General features: G+C 45.0%; 1 protein-coding gene across 2 annotated transcripts; it reads left to right on the top strand.

Moving 5' to 3' along the window:
- The first annotated feature begins 1,450 nt into the window (after positions 1-1,450).
- Positions 1,451-22,650, top strand: ASB1 (ankyrin repeat and SOCS box containing 1). 2 transcript variants are annotated; one of them, XM_060783995.2, is made up of 5 exons: positions 1,453-1,783; positions 8,203-8,344; positions 10,558-10,860; positions 19,001-19,386; positions 22,050-22,650. In XM_060783995.2, the coding sequence occupies exons 1-5, from the start codon at positions 1,510-1,512 to the stop codon at positions 22,178-22,180; spliced, it is 1,236 nt and encodes a 411-aa protein (XP_060639978.2). In that variant the 5' UTR covers positions 1,453-1,509; the 3' UTR covers positions 22,181-22,650. The 2 variants fall into 2 exon arrangements, with proteins under 2 accessions (XP_060639986.2, XP_060639978.2); XM_060784003.2 differs by lacking the exon at positions 10,558-10,860 and having other exon boundaries at positions 1,451-1,783.
- Positions 22,651-22,812: the final 162 nt, after the last annotated feature.

The following is a 22,812-nucleotide window of genomic DNA, read 5'->3' as shown; positions in this document are numbered from 1 at the left end:
ATTATTGTATTGTCGAAGGCTTTCATGGCTGGAATCACTAGGTTCTTGTGGGTTTTTTTCGGGCTATAGAGCCATGTTCTAGAGGCATTTCTCCTGACGTTTCGCCTGTATCTATGGCAAGCATCCTCAGAGGTAGTGAGGTCTGTTGGAATTAGGACAATGGGTTATATATCTGTGGAATGGCTGGGGTGGGGCAAGGAGCTCTTCCCTGCTGAAGCTAGGTGTGAATGTTTCAACTGATCACCTTCATTAGCATTTGAAGGCCTGGCTGAGCCTGGGAAAATGTTTTGTTGAGAGGTGTTAAGCTCTGCCTGGTTGTTTCCTCTCTGTTGCTGTGCTGTTGTAATTTTTGAGTTTTTTAATACTGGTAGCCAGATTTTGTTCATTTTCATGGTCTCTTCCTTTCTGTTGAAATTGTCCACATGCTTATGGATTTCAATGGCTTCTCTGTGTAGTCTGACATGGTGGGTGTGGGAGTGGTCCAGCATTTCTGTGTTCTCAAATAATATGCTGTGTCCAGGCTGGTTCATCAGGTGCTCTGCTATGGCTGACTTCTCTGGTTGAAGTAGTCTGCAGTGCCTTTCATGTTCCTTGATTCGTGTTTGGGCAATGCTGCGTTTGGTGGTCCCTATGTAGACTTGTCCACAGCTGCATGGTACACAGTAGACTCCTGCAGAAGTGAGTGGATCCCTCTTGCCCTTTGTTGAACGTAGCATTTGTTGGATTTTCTTGGTGGGTTTGTAGATTGTTTGTATGTTGTGTTTCCTCATCAGCGGTCAGTGGTTCCCTTGATGTATGGCAAGAACAGGTGAGAGGATCAACCAGGCACATCTTAACACCTCTCAACAAAAGATTTTCCCAGGCTCAGGCAGGCCTTCAAATGCTAATGAAGGTGGTCAGTTGAAACATTCACACCTAGCTCCAGCAGAGAAGAGCTCTTTGCCCCACCCCAGCCATTCCACAGATATATAAACCCATTTTCCTAATTCCAACAGACCTCACTACCTCTGAGGATGCTTGCCATAGATGCAGGCGAAACGTCAGGAGAAATGTCTCTAGTACATGGCCCCATAGCCCGAAAAATCCCACAAAAACTTAGAACATTACATTTTTATTTATATAGATTATTATTATTATTATTTTCATCGCCTAAGCAAGCAACCCACTTTTGTTCTACTTTGAAGTCCTCCAGGTGTTTTGGACTTCAACTCCCAGAAATCCCAGCCATTTTACCAGCTGTTAGGAATTGTGGGAGTTGAAGTCCAAACCGCCTGGAGGCGCAAAGCTTGGGAATCACTGCCTTACCAGGCTGGTGTCTCACCAAACTACGACTCCCATGATTCTTTAGCCCGGGCGGTTAAAGTGGAGTCAAAGGACCAGCGTGGATATTCATATAGTTGGATCCACTTCCCCGTTTGGAAAGAGGGAAGATGTTGATCTTCCCTCTTTCCAAACGGGGAAGTGGACCCATCTATACAAATATCTATGCTGGCCCTTTGACTTTGTGAAATGGATCCAGCTGGATCTCGGCCTTTGCGGGCTGCCTTAAGAGCAGGGAGAGGGAGGCTGGCTAGTGGCTACCTTAAGAGAAGGGAAGGGGAGGAGGAGGAGGAAGAGGAGGCGTTGCGTTGCCACCAAAAGGCCCGGCTCCGCAGAGGGACCCCGCGGAAAGGAGAGATGGCGGATGCCGGGGGAGAGGAAGCGGATCATGGCACCAGCCGGAGCCCAGAGGCCCCCCAGCCCCCCGGGGCCCCCCTCAGCGCCACAAGTGGGCAGGCGGCAGGTAATGTCGGGATCCCGGGCTAAATAGGCACCAGCAGGGAAAATCTGGGCAGCTTCCTCCCAAACTACAAGAGAGGAGATTCCACCTGAACATGAGGAAGAACTTCCTGACTGTGAGAGCCGTTCAGCAGTGGAACTCTCTGCCCCGGAGTGTGGTGGAGGCACCTTCTTTGGAAGCTTTTAAACAGAGGCTGGATGGCCATTTGTCAGGGGTGATTTGAATGCAATATTCCTGCTTCTTGGCAGCAGGGGGTTGGACTGGATGGCCCATGAGGTCTCTTCCAACTCTTCTATGATTCTATGATTCTATTAGCACTAGGAATTGGATCTTAGTCCATATTTTAAGATTATTCAGAAGGGATATTCTGCCTTGGTTAGACCACACCTGGAATATTGTGTCCAATTCTGGGCACCACAATTCAAGAGAGATATTGACAAGCTGGAATGTGTTCAGAGGAGGGTGACTAAAATGATCAAGGGTCTGGAGAACAAGCCCTATGAGGAGCGGCTTAAGGAACTGGGCATGTTTAGCCTGAAGAAGAGAAGGATGAGAGGAGATATGATAGCCATGTATAAAGATGTGAGAGGAAGCCACAGGGAGGAGGGAGCAAGCTTGTTTTCTGCTTCCCTGGAGACTAGGACGCAGAATAATGGCTTCAAACTACAAGAGAGGAGATTCCATCTGAATACGAGGAAGAACTTCCTGACTGTGAGAGCTGTTCAGCAGTGGAACTCTCTGCCCCGGAGTGTGGTGGAGGCTCCTTCTTTGGAAGCTTTTAAACAGAGGCTGGATGGCCATCTGTCAGGGGTGATTTGAATGCAATATTCCTGCTTCTTGGCAGGGGGTTGGACTGGATGGCCCATGAGGTCTCTTCCAACTCTTTGATTCTATGATTTGGACCTCTCCCTTCTGCCTGGCAAGCCCTGGGCGGCATGGCTCCAGAGCAGAGATCTCACCAATGAGAGAGAGCATCAGAATCTTACAATCACACCAATCAAGGAACATGAAAGGCACTGCAGACTACTTCAACCAGAGAAGTCAGCCATAGCAGAGCACCTGATGAACCAACCTGGACACAGCGTATTATTTGAGAACACAGACATGCTGGACCACTCTCACAACCACCATGTCAGACTACACAGAGAAGCCATTGAAATCCACAAGCATGTGGACAATTTCAACAGAAAGGAAGAGACCATGAAAATGAACAAAATCTGGCTACCAGTATTAAAAAACTCTAAAATTACAACAGCAAAACAGCAGAGAGGAAACAACCAGTCACATCTTAACACCTCTCAACAGAACATTTTCCCAGGCTCAGGCAGGCCTTCAAATGCTAATCAAGGTGGTCAGCTGAAACATTCACACCTAGCTCCAGCAGACATGAGTCCTTTGTCCCACCCTGGTCATTCCACAGATATATAAACCCATTTTCCTATTTCCAACATACCTCACTACCTCTGAGGATGCTTGCCATAGATGCAGGCAAAATGTCAGGAGAAATGCCTCTAGAACATGGCCCTATAGCCCGAAAAAACCTACAAGAACCTAATCACACCATTGTTCTTAAAGCCATTTCCTGATTGGTCCCATCATAAAGGCATGAAAAATGTTTTATTGAACTGCACAAACTTTGTTGTTGTGGGACATCCTGCAGCACATTTGGCACTAGTTTTTCATAGAATCATAGAATCAAAGAGTTGGAAGAGACCTCATGGGCCATCCAGTCCAACCCCCTGCCAAGAAGCAGGAATATTGCATTCAAATCACCCCTGAAAAATGGCCATCCAGCCTTTGTTTCAAAGCTTCCAAAGAAGGATTTATCTGTCCGAACGTATCATTATTATTATTATTATTATTATTATTATTTATTAAACTTTATTTGTACCCCGCTAGCATCTCCCGAAGGACTCGATACGGCTTACACTCTGTGGCAGAGAGTTCCACTGCTGAACAGCTCCCACAGTCAGGAAGTTCTTCCTCATGTTCAGATGGAGTCTTCTTTCTTGTAGTTTGAAGCCATTGTTCCGCGTCCTAGTCTCCAAGGAAGCAGAAAACAAGCTTGCTCCCTCCTCCCTGTGGCTTCCTCTCACATACTTATACATGGCTATCATGTCTCCTCTCAGCCTTCTCTTCTTCAGGCTAAACATGCCCAGCTCCTTAAGCCGTATCCCTTCCTTCTCATGGGACTTGTTCTCCAGATACTTGATCATTTTAGTCATCCTCCTTTTTTTTAAAAGGAAGACAATTATAAGTAAGCAAAACAAGCAAGAGCTTTAAACCTCTGCCTGTATATCTTTCAGACAACCCTTAAAAGGCATCAGCCATTCCAATTTATTCAGCAATAACGGGTTGCCATAATTTGGCTCTCTGCTTATTCATGCAGTGTGTGGTGTTTGCTTGCCTCCTAAGCGGAGAGTGGAGTGAACATGAGGAAGAACTTCCTGACTGTGAGAGCCGTTCAGCAGTGGAACTCTCTGCCCCGGAGTGTGGTGGAGGCTCCTTCTTTGGAAGCTTTTAAGCAGAGGCTGGATGGCCATTTGTCAGGGGTGATTTGAATGCAATATTCCTGCTTCTTGGCAGGGGGTTGGACTGGATGGCCCATGAGGTCTCTTCCAACTCTTTGATTCTATGATTCTATAAGGTCTCTCTACAGAATATACCTAATGATGGTGACATTAAAGACCAATATTTGAGTATCCTGGCCCCATGCAAGCAAAACCTGGCCCTTACTCCTAAACCTAATTGGAGTTGGGAGCAATGGGCCAGGCTAGGTGTGTTTGTGTACAGTACGCATTGTTTTTGTACTAGTTATTTGCTAGATCTTGCTATCAGTGCTTATTTTAGAAAAAAACATAAAATAAAAGCAGGCACCAAGGCAGGTACAAAGCTTTTTACAGACACAAATGGCAGGACAGAAGGGCTCCCCCAGATCCATCTGGCAGCTGAGCTCTGGCGCATGATTTCTGACCCAGGAAACGGACTCAACGTCAGAGGCAATGCCAGTGGCTTTTGACAGCATTGCCCTTTGCCACTGGATCTACTTGTTTTTACGAAAACACAACCAACCAACAAGCCACAATGCATTTGTATAGCTACAATTCTGCTTTCCACACTGGCTTGTTGCTGTAACTCATGTGTTGCTGACTATGGGTGAGATAGTTCAACAGGTTGGAAGTAACATTGTAATCTCAGGGTCGTTGTAGGTTTTTTCGGGCGATATGGCCATGTTCTAGAAGCATTCTCTCCTGACGTTTTGCCTGTATCTATGGCAAGCATCCTCAGAGGTAGTGACCTAAACCTCTGAGGATGCTTGCCATAGATGCAGGAAAAACGTCAGAAGACACACACAAACTTTGGATAGCATAGGGAACAGTTAACATCCCCGTGGTGTGTGTTTTGCTGCCTGTGACCCTGTTCAGAACATTTTCGCTCACTTTCTGTCCCTGTGAGAATTGGATTCTGAAAAATGTGGCTTGTTGTGGAAACAAGGACTGGTGAGAAAGCTTCAGTGGAGATGTCTTTTCCCCCGTGATAATAACACTTTCAGAAATGAATTTCCCTTCCGAGAGGTACATTTCTCTCACTTCCTGCTGTTTCACTCCTGTTCTGTGTTGTTGTTGTTATTACTATTATATAATTATATATTTATGTTACATGGAATATTACTAATAATATTACAATATAATGGTATAGTAAGGTAAAGGTTTTCCCCTGACGTAAAGTCCAGTCGTGTCCGACTCTGGGGTGTCATGTTCATCTCCATGTCTAAGCCGAAGAACTGCCGTTGTCCAAAGACACCTCCAAGTTCATGTGGCTGGCATGACTGCATGGAGCACCGTTATCTTCCCGCCGGAGCGGTACCTATTGATCTATTCACATTTGCACGTTTTTGAACTGCTAGGTTGGCAGAAGCTGGGGCTGACAGCGGAAGCTCACGCCGCTCCCCAGATTTGAATCTGCGACCTTTTGGCCAACAAGCTCAACAGCTCAGCGCTTTAACCCACTGCACCACTGAGGGCTCCTAATGGTATAGTACAATATAGCAATATTTAATACTGATATTGTACTATGCTAATCTATATAAATAAAAATGTAATGTTCGTTTGTGTGATTAACAGAACTCAAAAACCACTGGACGAATTGACACCAAATTTGGACACAAGACACCTAACAACCCAATGTATGCCCTTCACTCAAAAAATTGATTTTGTCATTTGCGAGTTGTAGTTGCTGAAATTTATAGTTCACCTACAATCAAAGAGCATTCTGAACCCTAGCGACGATGGAATTGAACCAAACTTGGCACACAGAACTCCCTTGACCAACAGAAAATACTGGAAGGGTTGGGTGGGTATTGACCTTGATTTGGGAGTTGTAGTTCACCTACCTCCAGAGAGCACTGTGGACTCAAACAATGATGGATCTGGACCAAACTTGGCACAAGCACTCAATGCGCCCAAATATGAACACTGATGGAGTTTCGGGAAAATAGACCTTGACATTTGGGAGTTATAGTTACTGGGATTTATAGTTCACCTACAATCAAAGAGTGTTCCGAACCTCACCAACGACAGAATTGGGCCAAATGCCCAATTGATACACCAATGCTGAGGAGTATCAAGAAATAGTTTTCTAAGATCTACAGAGACACTCGCTGGAACACCCCAGCAAGCGAGAGTCCAAAAGGGGCAGGCTCAAACCCAGAACCTCAATCAATGGCTGATACCAAATGAGAGACTCCCCCCTGGGCACACAGAAAACTGGGCGACTTGGAAGGCGCTGAACAGACTGCAGTCTGGCACCACGAGATGCAGAGCCAATCTTAAGAAATGGGGCTACAAAGTGGAATCCACGACACGTGAGTGTGGAGAAGAGCAAACCACAGACCACCTGCTGCAATGCAACCTGAACCCTGCTACATGCACCATGGAGGACCTTCTTATAGTAACACCAGAGACACTCCAAGTGGCCAGATACTGGCCAAAGGACATTTAATCAACTTCCAAGCTTGCAAATTTTGCATTTTGTCTGTTTGTTTTGTTCTGTTAGAAATGTAATACAATTGACTGGTTGCCCTGACACGACAAATAAATAAATACTTGTAAATGTTTAAACAAATAGGTAAACAATTTCCTGGATATAAAGTGGAAGAAAAATATTAAATCTATAGAAAAACTAACAAAAGAAGTCCACTTTTAAAACTAATTTATGTACATTGGTAGTTTTAAGGTTGTAGAATTATAGAATCAAAGAGTTGGAAGACCTCATGGGCCATCCAGTCCAACCCCCTGCCAAGAAGCAGGAATATTGCATTCAAATCACCCCTGACAAATGGCCATCCAGCCTCTGTTTAAAAGCTTCCAAAGAAGGAGCCTCCATCACACTCCAGGGCAGAGAGTTCCACTGCTGAACGGCTCTCACAGTCAGGAAGTTCTTCCTTATGTTCAGATGGAATCTCCTTTCTTGTAGTTTGAAGCCATTGTTCCGCGTCCTAGTCTCCAAGGAAACAGAAAACAAGCTTGCTCCCTCCTCCCTGTGGCTTCCTCTCACATATTTATACATGGCTATCATGTCTCCTCTCAGCCTTCTCTTCTTCAGGCTAAACATGCTCAGCTCCTTAAGCCGCTCCTCATAGGGCTTGTTCTCCAGACTCTTGATCATTTTAGTCGCCCTCCTCTGGACACATTCCAGCTTGTCAATATCTCTCCTGAATTGTGGTGCCCAGAATTGGACACAATATTCCAGGTGTGGTCTAACCAAGGCAGAATACAGGGGTAGCATTACTTCCCTGGACCTAGGCACTATGCTCCTATTGATGCAGGCCAAAATCCCCTTGGCTTTTTTTGCCGCCACATCACATTGTTGGCTCATGCTTAACTTGTTGTCCATGAGGACTCCAAGATCTTTTTCACACGTACTGTTCTCAAGCCAGGCGTCCCCCATTCTGTATCTTTGCATTTCGTTTTTCCTGTAGATAGAAATGTATGTTTGTTGGGCTGTCATTGTCTAACTATATCAATATTTATGTATTTATAAGTATTGTTGCCTTTCTCTTTGTATGTTTATTGTTAAAAAATTAACTATAATATTTTTTAAAGATCAAAAGTAAACAATAAGTACGAGCAGGACCTGTAACCACAGTTTTACATTCCTGCATCCCATAAAAAACACCTTCTCGGGGAATTTTCTAGGTCCCCAAAACAATTCTATGATATATGTACTTCTGCCCGAAATTACCATGGCATCAACCTAGAGGACTTAGCAAATTCCTAGAGAGGAAAGTCATAAAAGCATGGACAGTTCAGGCTGGGCCACCCCTTGAGGCTCTCCCACTCAGGTAATGCCTTGTCTTGTCTTCCCTTGGGTTTGCCAGGACTGTTTCATGGTCTAACAAAGCAACCGTCTCTCCAGCACAGGTCGTAATCTGAAGGAGTGGCTGAAGGAGCAGTTCTGTGACCAACCCCTTGAGTGCTGTGAAGACACTCGGCTGCATGACGCTGCTTACGTGGGAGACTTGCAGACCATCAGAAGTCTGTTGCAAGAAGAGAACTTCCAAAGGTGAAAACTTTGTGAACCTCAACTAGGATTCTCAGGTGGTAATCAATTGCATGCTTTTGCCATATATGGGTCTAAATGTGAGACTTCATATTGAGAGGATCACTCAATATGAACAGGAAAAGATTGGAAGCATGGCCTCTCAGCATTGAGGGGCCTTTTCACTATTATGGTGCTATGATTTCATTCCAACTGCTATAGATTCCTCTATTTGATTATTCCAAAGGCCACTCTTTCAAATGTCAGCTTCAAGATTCCACAGAATGGTACTGCGGATGTTAAAGACAAATCATCATGTTATAATTGGGTAATGTGAAAGGACCACAGGTCTTCTTTGCATATTGGTTCATACGTCTGATCTGCGTCATCCAATTTCTTCACCGTGGTCACTGTGAAATCCACACCTGTGGTATTTCCTGCATCCACACAGCTGATTCGGATCCTTATTGAAAAACTTTTGCCAAAGTACGGATTCCAACCCTGCACATCCATTAATAGAGCCAGGCAGCAGGGCTTGAGGCCTTAGTTCCTTTTGTCCGTGAAAGCAGCAACAACTCAGTGTTCTCTACTAAAACAACTATTGGTTTGACTCAAGGACTCCAGTTTGACTACTCTAACTGCAATTCCTTTGTTTATTCTACTCAGGAGTTGTAGTTTGGAGTTGTACTTCACCTGCATCCAGAGAGCATTGCAGACTCAAACAATGATGGATCTGGACCAAACTTGGCACGGATACTCAATATGCCCCAATGTGAACACTGGTGGAGTTTGGGGAAAATAGACCTTGTCATTTGGGAGATGCTGTTGCTGGGATTTATAGTTCACCTGCAACGAAGAGCCCTCGCCTGCTCCGTACCCCTGCCTGCTGGCAGGAGAGCGACGCAGGCAAGGGGCGCCTGGTGCAAGGCTTTGCGCCAAAGGGTCCTCGCCTGCTCTGCACCCCTGCCTGCCGGTGGGAACGCAACGCAGGCAAGGGACGTCTGGTGCAAGGCCTTGTGCCAAAGGGCCCCGCCTGCTCCGCACCCCTGCCTGATGGTGGGAGAGTGACACAGGCGAGGGGCGCTCACGGAGCCCCTCGCTTGTCCCTCACCTCCTTCTGCCATCAGAAGAAGGCAAGGGACGGGCAGATGGCTTAGCCTAGCCTAGCCGCCCATGGAGCCACACGCCTGTCCCTCGCCTCCTTCTGCTATCAGAAGGAGGCGAGGGACGGGCGGATGGCTTAGCGCGCTGCCTAGCTGTCCACGGAGCCACTTGCCCGTCACTCGCCTCCTTCTGCCATCAGAAGGAGGCGAGGGATGGGTGGATGGCTTCGTGCGCAGCCTAGCCACCCACGGAGCCACTTGCCCGTCGCTCACCTCCTGCCATCAGAAGGAGGCGAGGGATGGCCGGATGGCTTCGTGTGCGGCCTAGCTGTCCACGGAGCCACTTGCCCGTAGCTTGCCTCCTTCTGCCATCCGTGGACAGGCGGATGGCTTCGCGCACCGGAGTGCCAGTGGCTCAGGGGGTTGGTCGCCATTTTGGAGGGGGCGTTGCCAGCCAATGCAGCTTCACGACTCCCAGAAACTAGCCGAACGACCCCCCGAGGGGTCTTGACCCCCAGGTTGAGAACCGCTGCCTTAGATGGATTCGTTCATTCCTAGCATTGAGGTTCTCCAAAGCATAGCATTCAGTTTTCAACCAGAAGATTTTTTTCCACGTCAGGAGCAACTTGAGAAACTGCAAGTTGCTTCTGGTGTGAGAGAATTGGTTGTCTGCAAGGACATCGCCCAGGGGACACCCGGATGTTTTTGATGTTTTACCATCCTGTGGAGGCTTCTCTGATGTCCCCGCATGGGGAGCTGGAGCTGACAGGTGAGAGCTCAACCCACTTTCCTCATTCGAACCTCCAACCTATCCGTCATCAGTCCTGCGGGCACAAGGGTTTAACCCATTGTGTCACCAGGGCTCCTAACCAGAAGATGAGAAAGATATATATTCCATCTCAGATGGTTCTGCACATATTACCCACAGCATGGGCTTTTGCCCAGTTCTAGGTTGCCCACGTATTATTTAGAGGCATCAAGCACAGAAGGACATACTGAAACAGATACTTTTTGTTTCCAGGGCCAGACAAGCTAAGTTTTGCCCCACATTAGTTCAGAAGACTGCATGTTCACAGGGTGAAAGCAAGGACCATCCATGAATCATGTCATTGAGTTGTTTTTGCCTTTCTTCAGCCGCATCAATGAGAAATCTGTCTGGTGTTGTGGCTGGCTGCCTTGTACACCGCTGCGAATTGCTGCCACAGCAGGTCACGGACACTGTGTGGACTTCCTGATTCAGAAAGGGGCAGAAATCGATCTGGTGGATGTGAAAGGGCAAACCGCCCTCTACATTGCTGTGGTGAATGGGCACCTGGAATGTGCTCGGATCCTCCTGGAAGCAGGTGCGGACCCCAATGGGAGTCGTCACCATCGCAGCACTCCAGTGTATCACGCTGCTCGTGTGGGCAGGGCGGACATCTTGAAAGAACTAATCAGGCAAGTTGTGGAGATGCATTCCCCTTCATCTTTGTTTAGGGAGCAGTGCTTTTATGATATGTTTAGCATCAAAGAAGTTGATGGTAAACTGACAGGGAGAGGGGATGGTCAAAATGGGCAAGGATCAAAAACTGGAAAAGTTACTTCCTTGGACTACAACTCCCAGAGAATTCCCAGTGAACATAGTGTTGAAGTTCAACTATGTAAAATCTTCCAATTTCTGGGAAAATTCTTAAGACAATGATGGAAGACTTTAGAAGTCTTATAAAGTGGGAAGCATTCAGAACCGTCCCTAACTAAGGCCCCTTCCACACAGCTGAATAAAATCCCACATTGTGTGGTTTGAACTGGAATATGTGGCAGTGTGGACTCAGACAACCCACCTACCTGCGTGACCTCATCTCCGTATACGAACCCACATGATCTCTTCGTTCATCTGGTGAGGCCCTGCTCACGATCCCATCGGCATCGCAAGCGCGATTGGTGGGAACAAGGGACAGGGCCTTCTCGGTGGTGGCCCCACGACTCTGGAACTCCCTCCCCAAGGACATCAGGCATTCCCCAACACTGGCAGTCTTCAGAAGGAGCTTGAAAACATGGATGTTCCAGTGTGCCTTTCCAGATTAAGGAATCCCAAGCAACGTCCTAATGCACTTTATGAGAGAGCTAGAATTGTCTGCACACCCTTCTATTCCCAAAATATCCATCCTATCTCACCTGGACATGCCCAGCATTTTTAGAATTTTAACCATTACATTTGGCCCTGTCACAGGTTTTTAACAGTGTCGTGTTTTTGTTATTGTTCTGCTTTGTTATGAGGTATTTATTGTTGCATTGTATTGTTGTTGTTGTGTACTTTGGGCTCGGCCTCTTGTAAGCTGCACCGAGTCTTGCAGGAGATGGTAGCAGGGTACAAATAAAGCTTTCTTCTTATTATTATTTATTAACCCAGTTCAAATGAGATATTGTGAGATTTTCTGCCTTAATATTCTAGGTCAGGGGTCCTCAAACTAATGCCTGAGGGCCATATTCGACACTCCAGGGTCATTTATCCGGCCCTCGCTCAGGGTCAACCTAAGTCTGAAACAACTTGAAAGCACACAACAACAACTACAATCCTATCTCATCAGCCAAAAGGAGGTCCACACTTCCCATTGAAATACTAAGTTTATATTTGTTAAAATTGTTCTTCATTTTAATTGTATTGTTTTTAAGTGGGTTTTTTTTGCACTACAAATAAGATATGTGCAGTGTGCCTAGGAATTTATTCATGTTTTTTTCAAATTATAATTTGGCCCTCCAGCAGTTTGAGGGACTGTGACCTGGCCCTCTGTTTAAAAAGTGTGAGGACCCCTGTTCTAGGTTATGTGGCAGGATAGCCATTTGTCAGGAAAGCCTTGATTGTATTGTTCCTGCATGGCAGATGGGTGTTGTACTGGATGACACATTCAGCTTTACGATTCTATGACTTACACGGCTCTTTCAGTTTCAATGTGTCTTATTAGCACTAGGAATTGGATTTTAGTCCATATTTTAAGATTATTCAGAAGGGATAAAGAAGAGACCAATTTATAGTTGGTGTGAAGGACATTGTATCAACCATTGTATTTTAATCATCATCATCATCATCATCATCATCATCATCATCATCATCATCTTTATTTATACCCTGCCACCATCTCCCTGATGGGGACTCGGAGCGGCTTACATGGGACCAAGCCCGGATAACATGTTACAGCAAAATAAAACCAGAACATAAACAACAAGCGACATCATCAAAATTACATAGAAAAAAAAATATAAACACAGTAACAAAATAACATTCCAGTAAACTCAATCACGATAACAGTGGGTGAGCCGCATGTACAGGATAAAATGATTAAAATACTCTAATGAGATAAAAATAGGAGCAGGTTATTTGCAGGGAGCTCATAAAAACACACAGGGTTGTGGAACTAAACTTCCCATTTGGAGGGGAAGTTTAGTTCTTCCAGTGGCAGAAGCATTGAGGGGAGCAATAGTGTCATGTTGTGCACCTACTCTCCAAAGGCGCAGCGGAAGAGCCAGGTTTTAAGGTTCTTTTTGAATGTTTCTAGAGAAGCGGCTTTCCTGATCTCTCCAGGTAATGAGTTCCAGAGTTGGCGAGCCACAGAGGAGAAGGCTCTCTCTCTTGTGCCCACAAGACGAGCTTGTGAGATTGGTAGGGGTGAAAGGAAGACCCCCCCCCCCCCCGAAGATCCAAGGTTGGTACATGGAGAGAGATATGGTCACGAAGGTAGGCAGGTCCCAAACCATTTAGGGCTTTGTAGGTGATGACCTGTACCTTGAATTGGGCCCGGAAAATAAACGGCTGCCAGTGGAGCTCCTTAAACATGGGAGTTGACTGCTCCCTATAGCTAGCTCCAGTTATTAATCTGGCTGCTGAACGTTGAACAAGTTGTAGTTTCCGGTCCATCTTCAAGGGTAGCCCCATGTAGAGTGCATTACAGTAATCCAGTCTAGAGGTAACTAAGGCATGGACCACCGTGGTCAAGTCAGACTTCACGAGGTATGGTTGCATACTGTGTGAAGGCCCTCCTGGTCACTGCCGACACCTGCGCATCAAGCGACAGTGATGAGTCCAGGAGTCCCAAGCTGCGGACCTGTGACTTCAGGGGGAGTGCAACCCCGTCCAGCATAGGTTGCCACCCAATACCCCAATCAGACGGGCAACTGACCTGGAGGACCTCTGTTTTGTCAGGATTGATCCTCAGCTTGTTCGTCCTCATCCAGATTGTCACAGCGGCCAGGCATTTTTAAGCCCACTTCATCTCATTACCCCCATCTGTAAGGATTTGGTTGCAATCCATGCTGTCTCATTTCGTTTGGCCTGGAGCCATCAAGGAACAGAATTGCTCAAAGTATGAAAGTTGGGACAAATTATTCAAATGACTCCAATTCTGAATGACTGATTAGCGTGCTTGTCTTTGACATTTAGTGCTGGAGAAATATGCACTGTTTTTCTTAATTCAGTATAAACTCTAAATTTCCTACACGAAGCTACTGGCAATCCATGTGAATTTATGTAGTACTATAGGCATTTGGCGTAAGGTAATGATGTGAGACTTTATACATCTGCTGGCAAGGACACTTGGCTGACAATATTAAAATGCAAACTTTGGAACATTTTCAGGTTTAAAATTAATTGAAACGCATCCAACTTTTTTTCCTGGTTGCAGAACACCCTCTTATGCGGACTATGCCAATACCAGATAGCCACACTGAACGCCAATTATTGGCGAGTTAAAATTTATCTTTATTTCCTTTTTTAAATGCCTGTAACTTCCATTCTTTTTGTCCAACATACTGCAGACAAAGGTTTTGCAATGCAAAGCCTATTTGAATGTGGATTAGATTCTGCTCTTTCTGTATCTCATGTATACCTTTACAGCTTGTTCTCATTCCATCAATGGGGAACTACACAAATGACCAGCCACTGCCAGAAGGGACAGAGAGCTTCATCTATGCTGATGATTACCGCTCAAGCAGGGAGCTTTGAGATGGTTGAACAGAAGCTCTCCGAAGCTCTAGGTTCTCTTACTGCCTACTACAGGGAAAACCAGCTGATCCCCAACCCATCTAAAACACAGACATGTGCTTTTCATATAGAATCATAGAATCAAAGAGTTGGAAGAGACCTCGTGGGCCATCCAGTCCAACCCCCTGCCAAGAAGCAGGAATATTGCATTCAAATCACCCCTGACAAATGGCCATCCAGCCTCTGCTTAAAAGCTTCCAAAGAAGGAGCCTCCACCACACTCCGGGGCAGAGAGTTTCACTGCTGAAGGGCTCTCACAGTCAGGAAGTTCTTCCTAATGTTCAGATGGAATCTCCTCTCTTGTAGTTTGAAGCCATTGTTCCGCGTCCTAGTCTCCAAGGAAGCAGAAAACAAGCTTGCTCCCTCCTCCCTGTGGCTTCCTCTCACATATTTATACATGGCTATCATATCTCCTCTCAGCCTTCTCTTCTTCAGGCTAAACATGCCCAGCTCCTTAAGCCGCTCCTCATAGGGCTTGTTCTCCAGACCCTTGATCATTTTAGTCGCCCTCCTCTGGACACATTCCAGCTTGTCAATATCTTTCTTGAATTGTGGTGCCCAGAATTGGACACAATATTCCAGATGCGGTCTAACCAAAGCAGAATAGAGGGGTAGCATTACTTCCTTCGATCTAGACACTATGCTCCTATTGATGCAGGCCAAAATCCCATTGGCTTTTTTTGCCGCCACATCACATTGTTGGCTTATGTTTAACTTGTTGTCCACAAGGACTCCAAGATCTTTTTCACACGTACTGCTCTCGAGCCAGGCGTCACCCATTCTGTATCTTTGCATTTCATTTTTCCTGCCAAAGTGGAGTATCTTGCATTTGTCACTGTTGAACTTCATTTTGTTAGTTTTGGCCCATCTCTCTAATCTGTCAAGATCGTTTTGAATCCTGCTCCTGTCCTCTGGACTATTGGCTATCCCTCCCAATTTGGTGTCGTCTGCATACTTGATGATCCTGCCTTCTAGCCCTTCATCTAAGTCATTAATAAAGATGTTGAACAGGACCGGGCCCAGGACGGAACCCTGCGGCACTCCACTTGTCACTTCTTTCCAAGATGAAGAGGAAGCATTAGTGAGCACTCTCTGTGTTCGTCCACTTAACCAATTACAGATCCACCTCACCGTAGTTTTGCAAGAAGAGACAAGCATCCCGAGCTCTGAGGATCACCTGGGAAGGAATCCCACTGGAGCATTGCAGTGCATTCAAATACCTGGGAGTCACTCTGGACCGTGCCCTGACCTTCAAGAAGCACTGCCTGAATATCAAGCAAAAAGTGGGTGCTAGAAACAATATCATACGAAAACTTACTGGCACAGCCTGGGGATCACAACCAGACACAGTGAAGACATCCGCCCTTGCGCTATGCTACTCTGCTGCTGAGTACGCATGCCCAGTATGGAAAACATCCCACCACACTAAAACAGTGGATGTGGCTCTTAATGAGACATGCCACATTATCACGGGTTGTCTGCACCCTACACCACTGGAGAAATTACACTACTTAGCCGGTATTGCACCACCTGACATCCGCCGGGAAGTAGCAGCCAATAGTGAAAGGACCAAGACAGAGACATCTCCAGCTCATCCCTTGTTTGGGCATCAGCCAGCACGCCAACGACTTAAATCAAGAAATCATTTTCTAAGATCTACAGAGACACTCAGCAAGCGAGAGTCCAAAAGTGGCAGGTTCAAACCCAGAGCCTCAATCAGTGGCTGATACCCAATGAGAGACACCCCCCTGGGCACACAGAGGACTGGGCGACTTGGAAGGCGCTGAACAGACTGAGCTCTGGCACCACGAGATGCAGAGCCAACCTTCAGAAATGGGGCTACAAAGTGGAATCCACGACATGCGAGTGTGGAGAAGAGCAAACCACTGACCACCTGCTGCAATGCAACCTGAGCCCTGCCACATGCACAATGGAGGACCTTCTTGCGGCAACACCAGAAGCACTCCAAGTGCTATATAATCCAGTTCAAAGCAGATCATTTGGATTTTATATAACAGTGTAGAAGGGACCTTTGCCCCATAAAGTGAAAAAGTGTTTGGGGCAAACACAGCACATGTTTGCCCCGTTTCAAGCTGCATAGTAACAGTTACCTTCGTAAAGCTATAGGGAGATCATTTCTTTTAAAATACCGCCCTGTTCCCTAGCTACTCTTGTGAGTTGCTAGGGAACAGGGCTGTATTTTAAAAGAAAGGATCTCCCTATAGCTATTGTTAGTGGGGTTATTGTATAGCTATTGTTAGTAGTTTACAATAACCCCACAGTAGCCCTCACTACTAGGATTTTGTTGAACAGCAACATAGAAAGCAAAGCAGCTCAACTGCAGGCTGAATGCGACTATATCAACGAAAATCAAAACCTGACAATACTGATAAGCATCTCTTATTTATTTATTTATTTATTTATTTATTTACAGTATTTATATACTGCGTCTTGAGTCCCTGGGGAGACTCAAAGTGGTTTATACCGGGATTGTGGTGCAGCTGACTGAGTGTCAGCTGCATTAAGATCACTCTGACCAAAAGGTCATGAGTTCGAAACCAGCCCGGGTTGGAGTGGGCTTCCAACCAGTTGTGTAGCCTGTTGTCGACCTTTGCAACCCGAAAGACAGTTGCATCTGTCAAGTAGGAAAATTAGGTACCACCTTGTGTGGGGAGGCTAAATTAACTAATTTATGAGGCCATAAAAAAGACTCCAGCAAAAGCATGCGGGGAATGCGGAAGTACTTCATCAATGTCGCAGATGGACGATGAAAGCAACAGCTTCCTGGCGGCCAGAAAAAGTTAAATAGCCTCTGTGTATGTCTGTATACGTTGTATGTCAAATTGGCATTGAATGTTTGCCATATATGTGTACAATGTAATCTGCCCTGAGTCTCCTGCGGGGTGAGAAGGGCAGAATAGAAATACTGTAAATAAATAAATAAATAACATAACATAACATAACATAACATAAAAATAACACCAAAATTCAATGCCTTACATACATAAACTAAAACTCAAATCAACAACATATGATGATGATGATGATGATGATGATGATAATAATAATAATAATAATAATAATAATAATAATAATAATAATCTTTATTTATACCCCACCACCATCTCCCCAATGGGGACTCGGAGCGGCTTACATGGGGCCAAGTCCGGACAACATGTTACCAGAACATAAAACATATAACTAGACATAGAACATATAACTAGGCTAAAATCAATAGGACAATTCATACAACTTTTAGCAATACACTGAGAATTGCATCTAATCTAGAAAGGGAAACATGTGCATGATAAGCAGAGAGAAAATAACCAGTGGCTACCTTTGATGCATAGCTTCCTGGATTGTTATTACACAGTTGATCCGATCTTCCATAGGACTTTATTAATGTCTTCCTGTGCCCAAGATGGATATATGACAGGGCAGATAATAATTTCCTGCCTTATTTCTTCTATAGCCCTTGAAAACGACCCAGAAATTTCAATTGGTTCAACGAGTGGCGGCCAGGTTGTTAACTGGTGCTCCTTATAGGGAGAGGTCAACCCTCCTGTTTAAGGAGCTCCACTGGCTGCCATTCATTTTCCGGTCCCAATTCAAGGTGCAGGTGCTCACCTACAAAGCCCTAAACAGTTTGGAACCCGCCTACCTGCGTGACCGCATCTCTGTGTACGAACCCACACGATCTCTTCGTTCATCTGGAGAGGCCCTGCTCACGATCCCACTTGCATCGCAGGCGTGATTAGTGGGGACGAGGGATAGGGCTTTCTCGGTGGTGGCCCCTCGACTCTGGAATTCTCTCCCTAAGGACATCAGGCAGGCCCCATCGCTGGCAATTTTTAGGATGAGCTTGAAAACGTGGTTGTTCCAGTGTGCCTTCCCAGAATAAGGAAACTCCAAGCATTATGTCCCCAACGCACTTTATCAGAGATCCAGGATTTGCATACCCATCACCCTCCTAACACCTCACCTGGTCATGCCCAGCGCTTTTAAAAAATTTTAATTGTTACATTTGGCTTTGCCATAGATTTTAATTGCGTCATTGTGTGTTGTTAATGTTATTGCCTTGTTTTTGAGTTATTTTGCTGTATTGTTGTGTTGTTTTTACTGTTGTATTTGGGCTCGGCCTCTTGTAAGCCCATTGAGTCCTTCGGGAGATGGTAGCGGGGTACAAATAAAGGATTATTATTATTATTATTATTATTATTATTATTATTATTTTGTCTGTTCAAAAGGATATAAGTTCTAAAAGGAAGACACAGGAGTTCAAGCCTATCCTTCCATACAGGGTTAGGTTTAGAAGAGATCACATCCGGCAAAATCTATCAGGGTTGGGTGGTGTGTGTGTGTCTATGGTCCGATTGAACTGAATTATATGACTATGTAGACTTAATGCAGTTCATTGCAGTTCAATCTGCGTTATATGAGCCAACACTGACCATATCATGCAGTGTAGATGGGGCCTATAGGAACTGAATTTTGTGCTTGTCAAGCAACCCTCAGACTTTCCCAAAAAAGGATCTTTCAAAATGGATTTTCTCTTTTCCTCAGATATGGTGCTGATGTGGATGTTAACCACCCCTTGGCCTCTGGGATCCCCAGCCCACCTTCTCGGCCCCTCACGTCCTTGGTGGTGTGCCCTCTGTACATCAGTGCTGCCTATCACAACCTGCCCTGCTTCCGGCTGCTTCTGCAAGCAGGAGCCAACCCAGATTTTAACTCTTGCGGCCCCGTAAACATCAAGGGATTCTCCAGGGGCTCTGCAGTCTGTGTGCTGGATGCCGTCTTGCGACACGGCTGTGACGTAGCCTTTGTCAACCTCCTGATAGACTTTGGTGCTAACTTGAACCTGGTGAAATGGGAAACACCAGGAGAAGAGACTACAGGAAGGGTCAAAGTAAACCCAGAAGCCATGCAGGTGTTCAAAGAAGCCAGGAGTGAGTACAATGAAATAATTGAGTGTATTCCTTTGTGTTTTGATGTTTGATTTTATATTGCTGTGTTTTTGCATATTTTTTTTTGCATTTTATGTTTTTGTGTTATTTATTTGCGACATTTATATGCCGCCCTTCTCACCCCGAAGGGGACTCAGAGCGGCTTACAAGGTATATATACATACAATATATTATTAGCATAGTACAATATCAATTTTAAGTATTGCTATATTGTACTATATCAATTATACTGTAATATTATTAGTAATATTACATGTAATATAAATATATAATTATAATACCATTTTATTATTATTACTATTACATTGCATTACATTATAGGAAATCAGAAGACGCTTACTTCTTGGGAGGAGAGCAATGTCCAGTCTCGATAAAATAGTGAAGAGTAGAGACATCAGACTGGCAACAAAGATCCGCCTAGTCAAAGCCATGGTATTCCCTGTAGTAACCTACGGATGTGAGAGCTGGACCTTAGGGAAGGCTGAGCGAAGGAAGATCGATGCTTTTGAGCTGTGGTGTTGGAGGAAAGTGCTGAGAGTGCCTTGGACTGCGAGAAGATCCAACCAGTCCATCCTCCAGGAAATAAAGCCCGACTGCTCATTGGAGGGAAGGATACTAGAGACAAAGTTGAAGTACTTTGGCCACATCATGAGGAGACAGGAAAGCCTAGAGAAGACAATTATGCTGGGGAAAGTGGAAGGCAAAAGGAAGAGGGGCCGACCAAGGGCAAGATGGATGGATGGCATCCTTGAAGTGACTGGACTGACCTTGAGGGAGCTGGGGGTGGTAACGGCCGACAGGGAGCTCTGGCGTAGGCTGGTCCATGAGGTCACGAAGAGTCAGAGACGACTGAACGAATGAACAACAACAACAACAACATTATAATATAAATATTATATGTATATACAATATATTATATATTATATTATATTATTACTGTGTTTATTGTATTGATGGGCGTGGACTCATGTAAGCCACCCCGAGTCCCCCTGGGGGAGATGGAGCGGGGTATAAATAAAGTTTTTTTATCATTATTATTATTATTATTATTATTAATTTATTTATTTACTGTGCTTATACCCCCCCCCCCCCCACTTCTCACCCCACAGGGGGACTCAGGGCAGCTTACAAACTATTACTTATTTATTTATTTACAGTATTTATATACTGTAAATGGTGGAGGCTCCTTCTTTGGAGGCTTTTAAGCAGAGGCTGGATGGCCATCTGTCAAGGTTCTTTGAATGCGATTCCTGCTTCTTGGCAGGGGGTTGGACTATATGGACCACGAGGTCTCTTCCAATTCTAGGATGGCGCAGTGGGTTAAAGCACTGAGCTGCTGAGCTTGTTCATCGAAAGGTCGGAGGTTCAATTCCAGGGAGCGGCGTGAGCTTCCGCTCTTAGCCCTAGCTCCTGCCAACCTAGCAGTTCAAAAACATGCAAATGTGAGTAGATCAGTAGGTACCGCTCCGGTGGGAAGGTAACGGCGCCCATGCAGTCATGCCGGCCACATGACCTTGTAGGTGTCTACGGACAACGCTGGCTCTTTGGCTTAGAAATGGAGATGAGCACCACCCCTCAGAGTCAGACATGACTTAATGTCAGGGGACTACCTTTACCTTAAGGTATATAAATTGTGTTAATAAATCAATGCTGTAAGAGTTACAGTGGTGACCGCCTAGTGGGGGTGAATCCAGCTTTCTCAGCCCAGCCGGTGGTGCAGTGGTTTAAATCCTTGTGCCGGCAGGACTGAAGACCAACAGGTCGCAGGTTCGAATCTGGGGAGAGGCGTATGAGCTCCCTCTATCAGCTCCAGCTTCTCATGCGGGGACATGAGGGAAGCCTCCCACAAGGATGATAAAACATCAAAACATCTGGGCATCCCCTGGACAACGTCCTTGCCGACGGCCAATTCTCTCACACCAGAAGCGACTTGCAGTTTCTCAAGTCACTCCAAACACAACAAAAAAACCCCTTCCGCTTTCAGAAAGTTGTAGTGTGATAGAGGAAAGATAGTCCAAGATTATCAGAATTGAACACACACACACATGCGCGCACACACACACACATCATATAATAATTAACCTAGGAATCTCAGTGGAGCATTCAACTAAAAAAGGAGCCGGGTGTTGGAAAGATTTTTCTCTCAGATAACTATTCTGTAAGGTTGAAGGCTTTCATGGCTGGAATCACTCAGTTCTTGTGGGTTTTTTCGGGCTATATGGCCATGTTCTAGAGGCATTTCTCCTGACGTTTCGCCTGCATCTATGGCAAGCATCCTCAGAGGTAAGGTCTGAGGATGCTTGCCATAGATGCAGGCGAAACGTCAGGAGAAATGCCTCTAGAACATGGCCATATAGCCCAAAAAAAACCCACAAGAAGTGAGTATTCTGTAAGGATTTCTCTCATTCCCAATCCACTGAAAATTATAGACATTACTGATTAAAAATATTTCCAAGTTTTGCCTTAGGGAGGGTTATAATGTTTTTTTAAAAACACCCCCAGTCTCCTTTATAAAATAAATGGCTTTACTGATCATAAACCTCAGTTGTGGATCTGCTCTTGCACTATAGTTTGATTTATTGTTTTCTTTTGCATTCTCGGTGTGTGCTCACTCTGCTTTTCTTTCACTTCACTTTTCTTTGCAGGCTGTCCTAGGAATTTGATGTCCTTGTGCCGCATAGCAGTGAGAAGAATACTTGGCAAATACCGCCTGCACCTGATACACACGCTTCCAGTTCCAGACTCCATCACAATTTTTTTACTTCATGAACAGTAGCAAGATCCAGTTGGAAGTTCTGGACAAACGTTCCTTTCTTTCCTCCCCTCTGCTCTTCTTCTTCTTTTAAATGAGTGAGCAGAAAAGAGCAATGCGTCCTATTGCTCTTTACTTATATATTGTTTGGTTAAAGGCATTCTCCCCTCTTACACTTTGTAATTTGGATTTTAGTGAGTTAATATAATGGGAAAAAATAGAATATTGGCCCTATAATTTAGCAGAAGGGGCACGTACTGTATTTATTTGTACATGTTGGCTTATTTATTTTTTATTTATTTACATTTTTCAAACAGATATCTTCCATCAAAATAGCTCATAGCAATTCATGAATTTGTTTTAACTTATACTCCTCCTACGTCTGGAGACACAGGATGAATTTAATAATTTTACACAGCTGAAAGTATTTCTGACCTCTGGAGAATTGCAATGAAATATCACACATCTATATAAATAAAAATGTAATGTTTGTTTGTGGGATTAACATAACTCAAAAACCACTGGACGAATTGCCGCCAAATTTGGCCAGAAGACACCTACTAACCAAAGAAGCGATCATCACTAAAAAATTGATTTTGTCATGTGGGAGTTGTAGTTGCTGGGATTTATAGTTCACCTACAATCAAAGAGCATTC

Source organism: Anolis sagrei, chromosome 1 (assembly GCF_037176765.1).
Source record: "Anolis sagrei isolate rAnoSag1 chromosome 1, rAnoSag1.mat, whole genome shotgun sequence".
Taxonomy (NCBI): domain Eukaryota; kingdom Metazoa; phylum Chordata; class Lepidosauria; order Squamata; family Dactyloidae; genus Anolis; species Anolis sagrei.
The sequence above is the reverse complement of the archived record's forward strand: the minus strand, read 5'-3'. Positions and strand labels throughout refer to the sequence as shown.